Source organism: Canis lupus, chromosome 12, assembly GCF_048164855.1.
Source record: "Canis lupus baileyi chromosome 12, mCanLup2.hap1, whole genome shotgun sequence".
Classification (NCBI taxonomy): Eukaryota; Metazoa; Chordata; class Mammalia; order Carnivora; family Canidae; genus Canis; species Canis lupus.
The window spans coordinates 30141616-30155598 of NC_132849.1; the positions used below are offsets into that span (position 1 = coordinate 30141616).

Genomic DNA, 13983 nt, shown 5'->3' on the forward strand with positions numbered 1-13983 from the left:
AGTTGCTGGGCAGCTCCAGGTCCTGTGGGCCACAGCCCCTGCCCTGCCAACCACAGGCCTCACCCCACCAGAATGAGACTGTGTTATATGAGGTGAGGTGATGGAGAACTGTTGCATCCCCCCCACCAAGCAGCTCCCTGGGCCTGCCACGCTTCCATCCCACCACCCGAGGGCGGGCAGAAGAAGAGATTTCAAGGATCAGTGGAAGACACAAATAAAGTGACAGTGACTTTCTAATTCCACAGCTGTGCTGTCTCCGCGTCATGGTGACACCCAGAGTGCTGTGGCAACCAGAAGGAGGCTGTTTTGGGGCAGCATACATTTCTTGAGCTCTTGTGTGAGGAGACCCAGTGGGGCCTCGCTCACAGGCAGAGGCTCTTGGTAGGCTGAGGGCCCAAACCTGGAAACTGTATTGAGGATCTCTCTCTCTCTCTTTCTCTCTCCCTGCACCACCCCTCTTAGCCAGGGGCAAGCAGAGCCAGAGCCCAAAAAAAGGGCCCAGGAAAAAGACACAGAGTGGGGGCTCCATGGAGCCGGGTTCGGAGCACTAGAGGATGAGGAATTTGGACTTGGGCCTGGAGTGGAGAGGATCGTGAGCAACAATTGAGGAAGGTCCAGAAGACCCAAGATTCGTGGGTGGAGGTGGTGTGGACCCCTCACCAAGGGGAGACTAGAGTATAGCTCCCAACCAGCTGAAAGTGCTGCCTCCTCTCAAACGTTGTAACACAAGGAAACAGCCTTCCTCCAGGCTTGAAATGATCCCTTCCTCTCCCCCTCCCAAACTCCCCACCCTTGGGTTCCCCCTCCTACCCATCAATGTGAGGAAACCACAGCTGAAACCCGTCAGGCTGAAGTGTCTGCAGCCCACAAGGTGAGGCTCTCTTGCAGCCTTTCTTAATAACCTTTTTTGGGCCTGATACACTGCCAAGGAATCTGTGGAAACTCCCAGACTCCCTCCTGGGGAAAGTTCGCTGATGCCCACAAGCCCGCACCACTGTTAGGGCCTCTCAGCCCCACTGAGGCCCATGTGAGAGGGCAAGGATCATGGCAGGGACACACATACCCCAGATGGTGCTGTGCCACTCACTGATGACAGCTGCAGTGGGAGGTCCCCAAGGCCCATGGGCATGGGGGCCTGGCAGGGGAGGGCAGCTGGCCTGTTTTGTTGCAGCTCAGAGCTCCTTACCCTGGAAGAAAGCATCGTGAGTAGTGAAAGTTTGGTGGGTGTCCCAAGTAGCAAGTGGGTGATGCTGCAGAAGGTGGTGCTGGTCTGGGGACTGGGGTTCTTTGGTTCAGCCTCCTCCCAAGTGAGGTCAGGCCTGTTCAGGGTGACATAGTGGGGACTTCTTAGCTGATGTATGGAACATGCAAGGTGGGGTGGGTTCTTATCCACATGGTCACTTTGGGATGAAAGGAACAGGCTGTGTATACTGGCTTTGTCACTTTCTGGCCTACAACCCTGGGCAAATCCCTCAACTTTTTTGGGTCTCACCTTCATCATTTGCAAAGTGACATCCTGACACTTTCCTCCCAAGGCCACTGTGAAGACAGAATGCTCGGTGAGTCCCTGCTTGTGGGAGCTTGCTCAGATCAAAGGTGGCAGTGAGCAAGGAGTTGGCCCGGAGAGCGTGGCCTGTGACCAACAGCTTCTCACCTTCTTTCCGGGGCTCCCAATGGGAGGTCCAGCCTGTCCAGCAGGACAGGACACCCGGGCTGTCTCCTACCCTGGAAACAGTCCTCCTTGCCTCAGTGGCCCAACAACTCCAGACTATTTTCTTCCTCGGAGGATCTGAAAGTTGGAGCTAATTGGTTGGCTCAAAAAAAAAGGGGGGGGGGAGTGAAAATTCTCTCGTGCATGCTGCAAAGGAGGGGGGTGTCTCAGGCTCTGTTTCCATGGGAACTGCTGGCACAGGCTGGTTCCTCAGGGTGCAGAAAAGGGAAACTTGGCGGAGGTTTTGGGCACCTGGCTCCTGGGTAGTTTCCTAGGGCTAAGCAAATGGCCAGGAGTCCACCTCCTGAGGGACAGGAAGGATCCCCCTCCCAAACTCAGGGGCCTTTGCTCCTTTCCTCCACCACTACCATCCTCCAGGAGATTTGGCAAGGTCCCTCGGCCTCCCTAATATGGTCCCAATCTTGGACCCAGGTGGGGACAGATGATGGGCCCTGGAGGGACAGGCTGCCTTGGGATACAAGGAGCACAGGAGGGCTGCCCACTGCACAGCCCCATGTAGGATAAAAGGGAGGCAGTTGAGGGTGTGTGTGGGGGGACAGATGAATGAGCTGGAAGGAGCCCTATGTGTAACCCAAGTAATGTGGCCCTGGAGGCTTCACTCTTTCCCGTGGTGAGCCCCCATCAGTGAGGTTAGAGACCCAGAATGATACCCTAGAAAGGATGCCCCAGCACCAGGGGTGGCCAGAGGATGTCTGCAGGGCAGCTGGAGGGACTCCAGGAAGACCCCAAGCCTCAGTGGAGCCAGATCCCTTTTTTAGCCCATCTGGACTAAATTGGCCTGAGGTTGTCTGTAGGGGCTGCAGGGAGGGAAGGGGCTGGCCTATTCCGGAACAGCCTCAGGGGAGGCCCTCCAGGACCCCCCCCAAACACCCTGTTGGTGCTGGAGCTCTCTGCACCCCCCACTCCACCCCCCTGTGACCAAGGCAGGGGAGCAGGGAGCATGTGTTAGAGAGACAGACAGCGGGGGAGGCAGAGAGCCGCCAGCCCCGCAAGCAGGAGCAGGGGCAGAGCCCAGCGCCAGGCAAAGGGGCTTCGCTAGGCTCAGGGGGTTGGATTAGGAACCATTTCTCCCCAGAGTGGGGCAGAGAGCCCGGGAGGGGGACTGCGATCTGTCGGAGAGGGAGGGGAGGGAGGGGAGGGAGGGGAGGGGAAGAGAGAGGAAGGAGGCAGAGCAGAAGGGGTGGAGCGGGGAGAAGCAGGCGGGGCGGGAGGGGTGGGCAGGGGGCGGGCGAGGAGGCGCCTGGAACAATTACGTGTGGGTCCCAGCAAACATGAGGCAGCTGCCAGCCGGCCCCGCAGTCCTGCTCTCAGCTGCGAAGAGGGGAGGCCGGCAGCAGTTTCCTCCGGCGCCCAGGATGCATCGGGCGAAGGTAGGCGCCGGCCGGGCTGGGGGCTCGCCCGGGGTGGGGACGGAAGGCTTCGGTGGCCCTGGACCAGGGAGCCTGGTTGGGCTTGCTCCTTTGACCTCAAGCCCTGTTGTCCCCTGTAGGGTCACTTTTGAAAAAGTAAGTGTTGGGCTGCCCAATCTGGGGAGGCTAGAAGCCTGGGGCCCCCCTCTGGACAGGAGAGGCTTTAGGTGTCTGGGGGATAGAAGCTGGACAAGGGAGGACCTGGGGTCAAGCAAGTGTCCGGTGCTGCTCTGTCAGTCCCTGGGGCAAGTGTCAGGGCAGCTGACCCTGACCCCGAGCCCCCCGGGGGGCCCACAGCCCTTAGAGGTCGGGGAGGGCTGAGTGCTGGAAGGGGGGCGGTGTCTTAGGTTGAAGGCTGTGAGCAGTGAGTGCCTCTTTTAATTAATTGGGTAATTAATGAACACCACTTCCTAGTGGGCGCTGAGCCCCCTGAGCAAGGACACACGATGCTCATGGTTCGGGCTGTACGGGGTTAGTGGGAGGCTGGAGAGAGAAGGCAAAGGAGAACGCCTGGGACGGGGTTCAAGAAATAGTAGAGGGTGTCGGGAAGGCTGAAGAATAATAAGTAAGTGAGGAAGAGCGAGGGACAGGGAGAGAAGCCGGTTCCCAGACTACAGTTCACACTCAGGGAATCTGTCCTGATGCCTTGCAAGCGCCTCACATGTTTGGGCCAGTCCTGCTTGGGAAGGAAGAGGCAGCCTCGGGCTTAGAGCTGGCTGCTCCTAGGCTAACCGCGGATTGAACGAGGTGCTTGCATTTCTCTCTCATGCAAAAGTCCGGAGGGAGGCCAGAGAGGGCTGGCTTGGGGGGGGCATGGTCAGCAGGGACTCAGGCTCCATCTGTCTCACTGGCCCCCATCCTTGAGGTTACCTTAAAGTCCAACATCACTGCTGGAGCTCCAGCCAGCACGTGTAGGCAGCAGGAAGCAGAAAGAAGGATTGGAAAGGAGCCCTCAAATAAAATCAGGGTTTTGTGAGCAAGGAAGACTAGATATTGGGCTGGCATCTTGCAGTGTCCCCCTACCTTCACCCCCGCAGAGGTGGATTCCTGCCCCCAACCCCTCAAGGACAAGGGGCCCAGAGTTAGCTTGTGGGTGGGTCCAGGCCACACTTCCCCAGAGCCTGCCTGGCCCACCCCTGCCCTCTCCGAGCCACCTCCCAGGGATGCCAGGAGGATCAGTAGAGGTGATGACATGAAACCCTTTGAGCCTGGTGACAGGGCACATTGCAAGGTGCCTTCTGTCCTATTACCTCAAGTCTCCCCAGCAACCTCCAGGGCAGGAGCAGAGTGTGCCCTGTTACAGGCATACACGCTATACACTGCACACTCACGCCACAGCCATCACGGGTCCTGAGCATCCACAGACGTCGGTATGAGTGTGCACGGTACAAGCATGCCCCGTGACTGTGCCCACCGCTGACTTGTGCTGCATGCACGTGCATCTGGCCCTTTCCTTGGCCACTGTGACTCGACACTGCCCTCTGTAACCCCTACAACCGGCTTGAGCCCCAGGGGATCTCACTGTGTCTTGAGCTTGCTGGTGGCCTTCCTGTGGCTGGCCTGGCCAGAGCCTGGAGCGGGTCCCACACTTTCTGGTGCTGGGCCAGGCAGGGGCAGTGGTCCTAAGGGAAGCCACTCCTGGGTTCCTCACCAGGGGGATTGTGAAAAACAGTCTTCGACTCTGGTGGTGGCGACTGCAGTTCGGAGCACAGGCTGGGAGTTGGCCTGACTCCTTTGCCCTCAGCTGCCCGTCAGTCATGGTTGGCAGCTGCCCTGAATGACACCCCGTGGGTGTTCAGTCCCTCAGCCTCTCCGTGCAGTCCCTGGTCCTTTGTGGACATCCCGGGAGAGCAGGCACTGCCGCTTCCCCTTCTACAGACACCTAGGCTCCAAGAGGGGAGCAGCTTGTGCAGCTTCAACTCCGTGAGCTCTTAGGGGAAGGGAGCAGAGAGCAGCAGCGGGTCTCCTGTGGCAGGCACAAGCTGCTGTTCCAGGTCTTTAGGGAGTGAGGTCACACTCACTGGGAACCTCTACCTACCGGGCTTCCAGCCTTCTTGCACGGTGCATGTGGGAGGTGGGCCTGAATTTGCTCACCCATTTTCAAAGTGCTCAAAGCCCCACATTGAGATGGGGAGTGAAGTGGCTCTGGCTGCTGCCCAGGTGGAGTCTGAGAGAAGGGCAGGGCTGAGAGGCAGGAGCCCCAAGGTGGCCACTTCTCCCTGCCAGACCTCTCAACAGGCCCCACACCCCTGCATTCTCTCCCTGGATCCCTGGGCAGCCCATGAGGTAGCTCTTGGTATTGTACCCACTCTACAGATGAGCAAATGGATGTCTGCCCTGGATTGTAAGCTGCCAAGTGTTATGGCTAGAATTTGAACCCTGCTCCACTTACTCCAAAGCCCAGTTTCCTAGGGCTTGGTGGGAGGGCTGGGGGTTCCTGGGAGAAGGCTACAAACAGGGAGTGGCCTGCTTGTAACCTGGGGTCCCCTGGTTAGGCCATGTGACCTTGAGCCAGCCGCAGATCCCTCTCTGGGTTGTAGATCCGGAGCTGCAAAGGAAAGGGCCCCCATCTTTTTGAATTCAGGATCTCTTTTCTGATCAAAATCTTCCACAAGAGTGGGAAGTGCTCTGCTGATTCAGGCTGGCTTGGGGCCCATCTGCTCTCCCTGCCCCTCTCCAAGGCAGCTCTGGGAACGCCCGGGAGCAGCTGTGGAGGGAGCCCTGGATGTGACCACTGTGAGGGACCTTGTTTGCAACCTTGTTTGTTTTCAAGGCAAAGAAAGGAGGGGGAACTTGGCAAGTCTTCGTCAGCGGGTCCTCGAGACAGGTGGCAGGGAGGAGGATACAGGGGAGGAGCAGGTCACCACCGGGTGCCATTCCCCCACCCCAGCTCCCTATCCCCACCTGACTGATGTGTCCTCTGAACAGGTGCATCTGTCAGCTGTGATCAGCCTCTGTCCTAGGATGCCACAGAGCAGCCACATCCAGGGAGACAGGAGGAGAACCAAAGGGACTTGCAGGCACCAGAGTTGGAGAGGGGGTAGCTAAGCTGAGCTTAGGCAGGACAGCCGAGAGGAGGCCTGTCCCACCTCCCAGTGCCCACCCTCTCATCTTTGGTCTCCTACCTCAGGTCCCTGCCCAGCAGCCCCCTAACCCCACAGACATGGGCCTGGGTGGTGCTCAGCTGGGCAAAGCAGCCGCTGGTCTTCATGAGCCTCATTCCAGCTCTGCCCCCTGCCCCCAGCTGCCCATCCCCACCTCCAACACATGCCTCCAGGGCAAACAAAGGGTAAACCTGCGTCCACCTGCTGCTGGTGCCATGCCTCTGTGCCCAATGCCCCCGCTGACTCTATTTTAAGATCCTCTCTCAAGACAGACATTCTGAGTAGTGACCTTAGACAGCCAGGTTCCATCCTCGACCTCACCCAGTTGACCCTGTGAGCTTGGGCAGGGTCCATCCCCTCTCTGAGCTTCAGTCTTCCCATTTAGGCCTTAGATACACTCAGCGCCTGCACTGGGCCCTCACCTGAGACTGGTACCTTGTGCTGACCAGTGAGGGCTGGAAGTAGAGGTGGGGGACACTACCAAAAGTGCCAGGAGGCAGGTCTCATGCCCCATTCCACATGTACACACATATGCCCACTGGCTTGTCACAGAGCCCCATCCCCAACATTTGGTATTGGAGAGGTTGGTGGCCTGCAGAGGTAACATGGCTGTACCTTGTCAGCTGTTAACCTGGCTCTGCATCAGGAGGGTCTGGGCTCAGTCCCACCTCGTTAATGCATTAGCTGTGTGTCCTTGGACAAGTTAGTTGGCTCCTCTGTGCCATGGTCTTCTCATTTTCCTGAGGGGGAATATCACAACCTCCTAGATAAATGAGATCTTACACCAGCCTGCTTAGCATAACCCAGGCATAGGGCGACAGCTCCATAAATGGTTGAAGAGTTAATGTCACTTCTTTTCTGTTTACTGAGTAGAGCCTGGGAAGAGCACTCCAACAGGAGAATGTCATCAATGAGCATGCTGAGTCCACTCCTGGGCTGATGAGGCCCCCCTCATGGCCTAGGCAGCACGGGCCAGGTGAGGAGCTTGTGTCCTAGCCCAGGTGGCAGCCATCAGACACAGGGCAGGGATGACCTGGTCCTCCTTTCCCTGCTCCAGCGTATGTGTGCTCGTGCAGGTGTTGGCAGGGACTCAGGACAGTCTCAGCTCCCCCCTCACCAGGCTAGCTGTCTGGCCAGCAGCTGTAGGTGCCCAGGGGTAGGTGGAGAATCGAGGCTCCCCAAAGCCTCCCCACCCCAAATCCTCGGGGCCTGCACGACACGACGCCCACTGCCACTTCCTGCCATCTGTCCCAAGTGATGGAAATAGAGCGAGCAACGAGGAGTGTTTGCTGGGGGAGCCAGCCTGTGCTGTGCGGCCCCCAGGATGGCACTGGGGGCAGGGGGCAGGCAGCCCCACATCTGCATGTCCCCAGCTGGCCCAGACTCTGAGGCAGCCCTCCTAGGAGGGAGACTGAGAACCTGAGATCCTCTCCTCCCACAGGCAAGACCCAGAGAACTTCCCCTTTGGTGGGATGAGCCCTCTAAACCTAGCAACACTTTTAGATCTACTGAGGAGCTTTATAAAAATAGAGCAGCACAGGCCCCACTGAATCAAATAATGCGGCCCCCCCACAGCCAGATGTGGGGGAAGCTCCCAGGTGATTCTGATGTGCAGCAGCTGAGCAGAGGGAGTTGGCTGTCTCTCTGGAAATCACTGGGCTGTCGCTTGGCCTGTCCCTTTCTCTGGACAGCAGACTTTACTCAGCATCAGAGGGATGGGGAATGTTGATAATCACGCTCCTGCTGGGGCTTTGTATGTCATCTCACTTAACCTTCCCCTTGGTCCTATAAGGACATATTATTATCCCTATTTTACAGAAGAAACAAAGGTTCAGTGTGGTTGAGTAGCCTAGCCAGGAGATGACAGTCTGGGACTCGGGTCCTCGTCTGGCCGACTTGCAGACCCCTTCCTACTGTACTTGGTGGCCTGAAATAACATTAACCTGCCTGAGATCCCCCTCCCTGGCTAAGCATGTCTTCGGAGCCAGAATCCGGTGGGTCTTGGTGGTCCTTATGCAACCGTTCATGCTATTTCTCATCCATACTTGTAAATATTTGGGAACAATTAGCAATCACTTTTGCATACGCATTTACTCATATGACATTCCTTCTGAGGAAGGGAGCCTGGATGTTTTTAACTAGTGTTTATCAGGACCCTCCATGGCCTCCAGCCATGCACCCCCAACCCCCAACAGGCTGCCCCCTGCCCACAGGTAACCCCTGCCAAGCCTTCTCTGGGCTTGACTTTGGGGGTTCTCTGGAGCCCAGCTGACAAGAACCACAGAGGCAGAAGTGGCTGCTTGAAGGTCTTGCCTCGGGACACTCTTAGTGGCTTGATCAGATGAGGCCCCACAAGATGAAGCTGTGCCCACTGGGCCTTTCAGGAGGCTGCAAGGGGTGGGGACTCACGAGGTGGGATGTCTGAGCTCAGATCCTGGTAGTTTGTTTAAAATGATCCGGCGTCTCTCTATGGCGTGGTGGAAACACTCAGCTGATGGTGTTCCTCATGCAGAGTCCAGACCTTGCTCTGGGGCAGCTGGAAGGCATGATGGGTTGTCTGCCTCCTCCGCCTCTGTGGTGACAGATGTCACAGTTACTGGGGGGACCCCTTGACCCCCCTACCACTACCCACATCTACAGCAGATCCTAAATACCCTCATATCTCCACGACCCACCCCACTGTCTGTGCCTGGCTCAGCACCCCTATTTCCTCCCCTGGATTTGGGCAGTCCTCAAGTTGGCCTCCCACCTCATTGTCCTCCACCCTTCCTCCACTCTCCAGTGGGCCACCTTTCTGAGACAAGTCTGACTGACTCTAGCTGGGACTTGAGAGGGAGAGAAGAGTTGGGGTCAGGGTAAGCCCTGGCAGGAGGAGGCATCCCCAAACCATCCAACTGACAGATCAGAGAACCATCTAGAAGAGTGCTAGCCAATAGAAGTGTCATGTGAGCCACAGGTGTCATGTTAAATGTTCAGGAAGGCACATTAAAGAAAGTTTTTTAAGTGAAATTATTTTTAATATATTTTATTTAACCCAGTATAAATATTATCATGTTGATAGGTTATCAATATAAAATGATTAATAAGCTATGTTACATTCTTTTAAGTAAGGCTTTTTTTAAAAGATTTTATTTATATTTTCATGTGAGACACAGAGACATAGCAGAGGGAGAAGCAGGCTCCCTGTGGGCAGCCCGATGTGGGATTCAGTCTGAGGATCACGACCTGAGCCGAAGGCAGATCCTCAACCACTGAGCCACCCGGGTGCCCCCTAAGTAATCCAGTGTCTATTTGCATTGATGGCACATCTCAATTTGGACTACCCCCATTTCAAGTGTTCAATATCACAGGCAGCCAGGGACCACTGTCTGGGACAGCTCAGACCCGAGGGTCTCAGCATGGCTGCATCGATCGGGCCCCCCTGTCTCCAAGCTTCCTGGCTGTTGGTACTCTGCCTTCACTGACTTTGCCTTATCTACCACAATCTGTGTGATTGTTTTCTATTTTTTCTTTCACTCACATTTTAAATTTCAATAAATTCATTGAAAGGGGGATCTCTAAATCATTATTGTAAATGGAAAGGGGGAGCCATTGATGAAGGTGAAGGTAATGGGAAGGATGCCATGAAAATAAAACACCAGCATTAAACCTCACCCCCACCCCATGTGGCCTGCAGAGACTCTGAGCTGAGGCCACACCCCATCCCTGTAAAAGACAAGATGGAGATAGAGGAGCAGTCAAGGCATCTCCTCCCACACCTCCTGGAGTCTAACTCCTGAACCAGATGGGAGCATCTCCCAGGTGCCCAGTGGGACAGCTCCACCCCCAGGAACCCATATCCTCCAGCCAAAGCCCACCAGGACACACCTGAAGTTGGACAGTTAGATTGACTCCCCATTCACCCTGCGCGAGAGGACACAGACCACGGGGGCTCCAGGCAAGCGTGGTAAGAGGGTGTGAGGAAGAACCTATTCTGAGATATGGGCTTCAGCTGGGGGATTTGAAGGACGGTCTAAGGAACCTCAATAAGTTGGTGTGAGCATCAAATAAGACAGCATCTCCACACACCTAACCCAGTGCCTGGTCCACAGGTACATCACCAGCTTGGTGTCTTCTCTGTCCCTCCCCTGCTCCCCACAGACCTGGACTTAGATGTGAGCTGAAACCCACCCCGATCCATCTGGCCACATAGGTGCCGCCAGTCTCAGTTCTGGGTTGTCAGGGAATGGCCCTGCCCACCTGCAGCCTCTGTCCTCCAGGGAACGCGTGGGCCTCAGAGAAGGCTGCAGGTCCCTGGCAGCCCGGAATGCCCACACGTGCCAAGTGTGCCAATGGGGACTCCGTGTGACCTCGGGGCACAGATCCTCTGGCTTCATCGGTCTCTGTCATCCAACCCTGGCCACCCCGTGAGGCCCATGGAGGATGGAACATGGATGGCTCCATCCGCTGTTGAAATAATGGCAGGATCAAGCAGGAGCGGGAGGAGAGGATTCTCAATTAAATTAAGAAGAACATCAGGGGACTTTCATCTAGGCATTTGTAAATATTTCTTGAAGTTTTCCAGTGTGTGTATATATTGAATACTCTTTTTTGTTGGTATGTCGGTATTTTTTATTTGAAACTTGACTGAGATCATTGTGGAATCACGTGTGGTTGTGAGAATCGATGTAGAGAGCTCCTGGATGGAGGCTGCGGGCGGAGGGGCAGCGGGGCCGAGACGCCGGGCGAGCTGCCTGGTGTGTGTGAAGAGCACGGGGCGGGCTGTTAGGGTCAGGGGTGCCCCGCCGACCCGACGGGGGCTTTGTAGACTGAACAGAGGCACTGGGGTTTTATTTGAAATGCAGTGAAGCCACTGGGGGTTCTTAGCAGGAGCTAAGATTTAATTCAAGCTGGGGTTTGCTCACTGATTCAGCTCCCTTCAATTCTATCGCCTTTTAGAACAGAGGCGTCTTGGGGTGAAGGGGTGGATGTGTCACCTCTCAGGGCTCCCTTCTTTCTATGCCTGGGAGCTTCCAAATCAGGAGCAGGGAGCCCAGAGTGGCCACTGACATTTCCAGACAACCCAGGCGGACCCTCTCCCAGACAGACAAGGGCCAAATATTCCTGAGGATGACCTGCGGTCGCGTGTCCCTCCCGCCCTCCCCATGGTCCTCCTGGCAGTCGTCCACTGTGGGGCCTATCTCAGCCGTTGTGGGCCCTCCTATCCTCCGTGAGGACCCCTCCCCACTTCACAGAGGGAAGCCATCGTAGACCCTGCCCGGGGGCTCAAGGGCTCCTGCCCCCACTACGCCCAGCCCCCTGCTTCAGGGAGGACACACATACTGGGGTTCCGTGGTCCGGGAGAGTATTGGACATTCGCAGACTGTTACTCTGACATGGTTAGGGGCCTGGGGAACCCCTCAGCCTCCGGGGCCTGGCCCCAGGAAGGCTACGCGGTACAGCCTGCGCCTGGCACCACCTGACCACAAGTACAGAGAGGCCCTGGCGTGCCCCCGACTTCTCCTGGAGTTCGTTTCTTTAAAGTGGGAGTGGTGGGGCCTACCTTGTGGGATTGTCATGATGATGAGACCGCATTGAGGCCCAGAATAAAAGGCACAGCCGGAGCCCTCTGCCCTGCCAGTGGGTCTTCCCAGCCTTTCCTGGAGGCCCCCATCCGGGTCTCTCCCCCATTAGTTAGGCCTGGTCTGCACGACAATCCTCATGACGAGCCACGGGCTCCACGAGGACGGCCCCTGCCAGCCAGCACCGCCAGCATTGTCCTGGGAGAGACAGGGCTCCAAATGACAGCTCCTGGTCCCAATAGAGGCTCTGAGGCCCTCTGCAGTTTTTCCTTCTAACATTTTCCGCTAAGCCCAGCTGCAGAGCCTACGGCAAAGAACTGATGAAGTAATGGAGCACCAGCTGCCCATCTTCCCCCTACCCCTTCCTGGACAGAAATAAAGGCTTTATTCATTGAAGCCATTTCTCTCCTGAATAGGATCATTAATAATGGAGAAGGTGCCTCTCTGACACAGCCAGGGCAGGACCTATGTGTATGTGTGCGCGTGCTAGTATGTGTGTCCATGTGTGTACAGGGGGCGTCCCTCAGCCTCTCTGGTACCCTGAGACCCCTGGCCACCCCTGCTCACCCTCTCTTTCTGCCCCACCAGGCTAGTATGTGCTCGCCCTCGCTGCAGCTCCAGGCACCGCTGAACCCGCCCATTGCCAGGGCAAGTCTCGGAGAAGAGAAGGAATGTGGAGGGTGTTGCTGAGCATGTATGTCTGGGGGGTGGCTTGGAGGATGACAGCTATAGAGGCAGCACTTGCAACGGAGAAGGCCCCAGAAATCAGGCTAAGGGGTGTGGACGTCACCCTGTCTAGGAAGCCACTTCACCAAAAGCTGACCCGGAGGCAGACTGTCCAGCTCTAAACATGACTGGGCCCATGGAGCCATGAGCCAACGCAGCATCTGGAGTTTTCTCCTGCCTAACAGGAGCCTGTGGGTTGCAGCAGACCAGTTTCCCTCAGTTCAGGGGACATTGGAGGGATTTTCTTCTTCCTCGTGTTCAGGAAAGCCATACTGAGAACATGAGAGAGACTTGACGTCCAGATGCTTGCTTTCCTGGCTCCTCTTGCAGCCAGGGAGGAGGCGTATGACCTGCGCTGGGACTGCAGATTCCTTTACTCTTAACCTTGAACCTAGAGCTAGGGACTCAACTGAGAAGACCCCCAGAGCAGCCTCCAGGTCCTAGGGGCAGCAGGGCCATGAGACCAGTGGGGGTCCCAGGCCCAGAGCCCCCAGGATGGAAGCATGAGCAGCAGGGGCCAGGGTGCTCAGCTGCGGCAGGTGGGCTCTCACTGCCCTCTTTTGGGGGGGTGACTGTGGCTGAGGGCTGGCTGTCCCTCTGCTTGCTCTTTGTTGTGGTTTGTCTTCCAAGCCTGGCTCTGTGTGTTTTCTGGGGAGACTGTGGCTGGCCCAGGCCCTCCCCTGCTGCCAATTCCTTTCCCGTTGTCATCAGCCTGGGTCAGTCTCTGCTTCTTGTGCCTGAGAGCTGACCAATGCAGGGGCTGGGTTTGGGGCCGTGGGTCTGCAGAACTTGCCCAACTGCACGTCTGTATTTTTGCTTTAGGGAGCCACATACTTTTCGGGACTCTACCAAGGTAGCACATGTGAAACTCTACAACCCTGGAAAGATATCACCAACTTGCCACCTTGGTGGTCATTGTCCCAGCCAACCAACCCAACCGCTCAGAACTGGTGCCCATGCAGGGGTGCTTCCTCCTACAGCTGGAACGCAGGCCACATGTCATAGGTCAAGTGAATCTGGGGCAAGACTCTGGGGGGAATGGAGGACAATTTTGCCCAGGAGACTGGGGCCGGCCTGGAGGTCCTCTCTGAGCAAGGGCTCAGGGCTACTCTACCTGTTTCTGCTGCAGGAAGCGATGAAGGTGTCAGATGGCAGCCTCCTGGGGGACCCTGGGCGCACACCGCTAAGCAAGAAGGAGGGCGTCAAGTGGCAGAGGCCCCGGCTCACCCGCCAGGCCCTGATGCGGTGCTGTCTGGTCAAGTGGATCCTGTCCAGTGCAGCCCCACAGGGCTCAGGTAGGGGCTGGGGTGGGCTGGATGAGGGCAGGGGTGGGGGTGGGGTGTCTGTTTGGAGCTCTCTTCTATCTGAGGCTTCAGAGGCCACCCTGGGACCCCAGCCCAGGCCATGCCATCTCCATCTTTGTTGGGAGATAATGTTTTCATTCATTCATG

General features: G+C 56.7%; 1 protein-coding gene across 1 annotated transcript in view; it reads left to right on the forward strand.

Annotated features, from left to right (window-relative positions):
- Window positions 1-2942: 2942 nt before the first annotated feature.
- The window catches only part of KCNIP3 (potassium voltage-gated channel interacting protein 3), an 82777-nt gene continuing 71736 nt past the window's right edge, over window positions 2943-13983 (forward strand). The window contains exons 1-2 of the mRNA XM_072770320.1: window positions 2943-3102; window positions 13662-13827. Of these exons, the coding sequence (XP_072626421.1) occupies window positions 3004-3102; window positions 13662-13827 (265 nt within the window). The 5' untranslated portion in view covers window positions 2943-3003. The remainder of the gene's footprint in view (window positions 3103-13661; window positions 13828-13983) is intronic.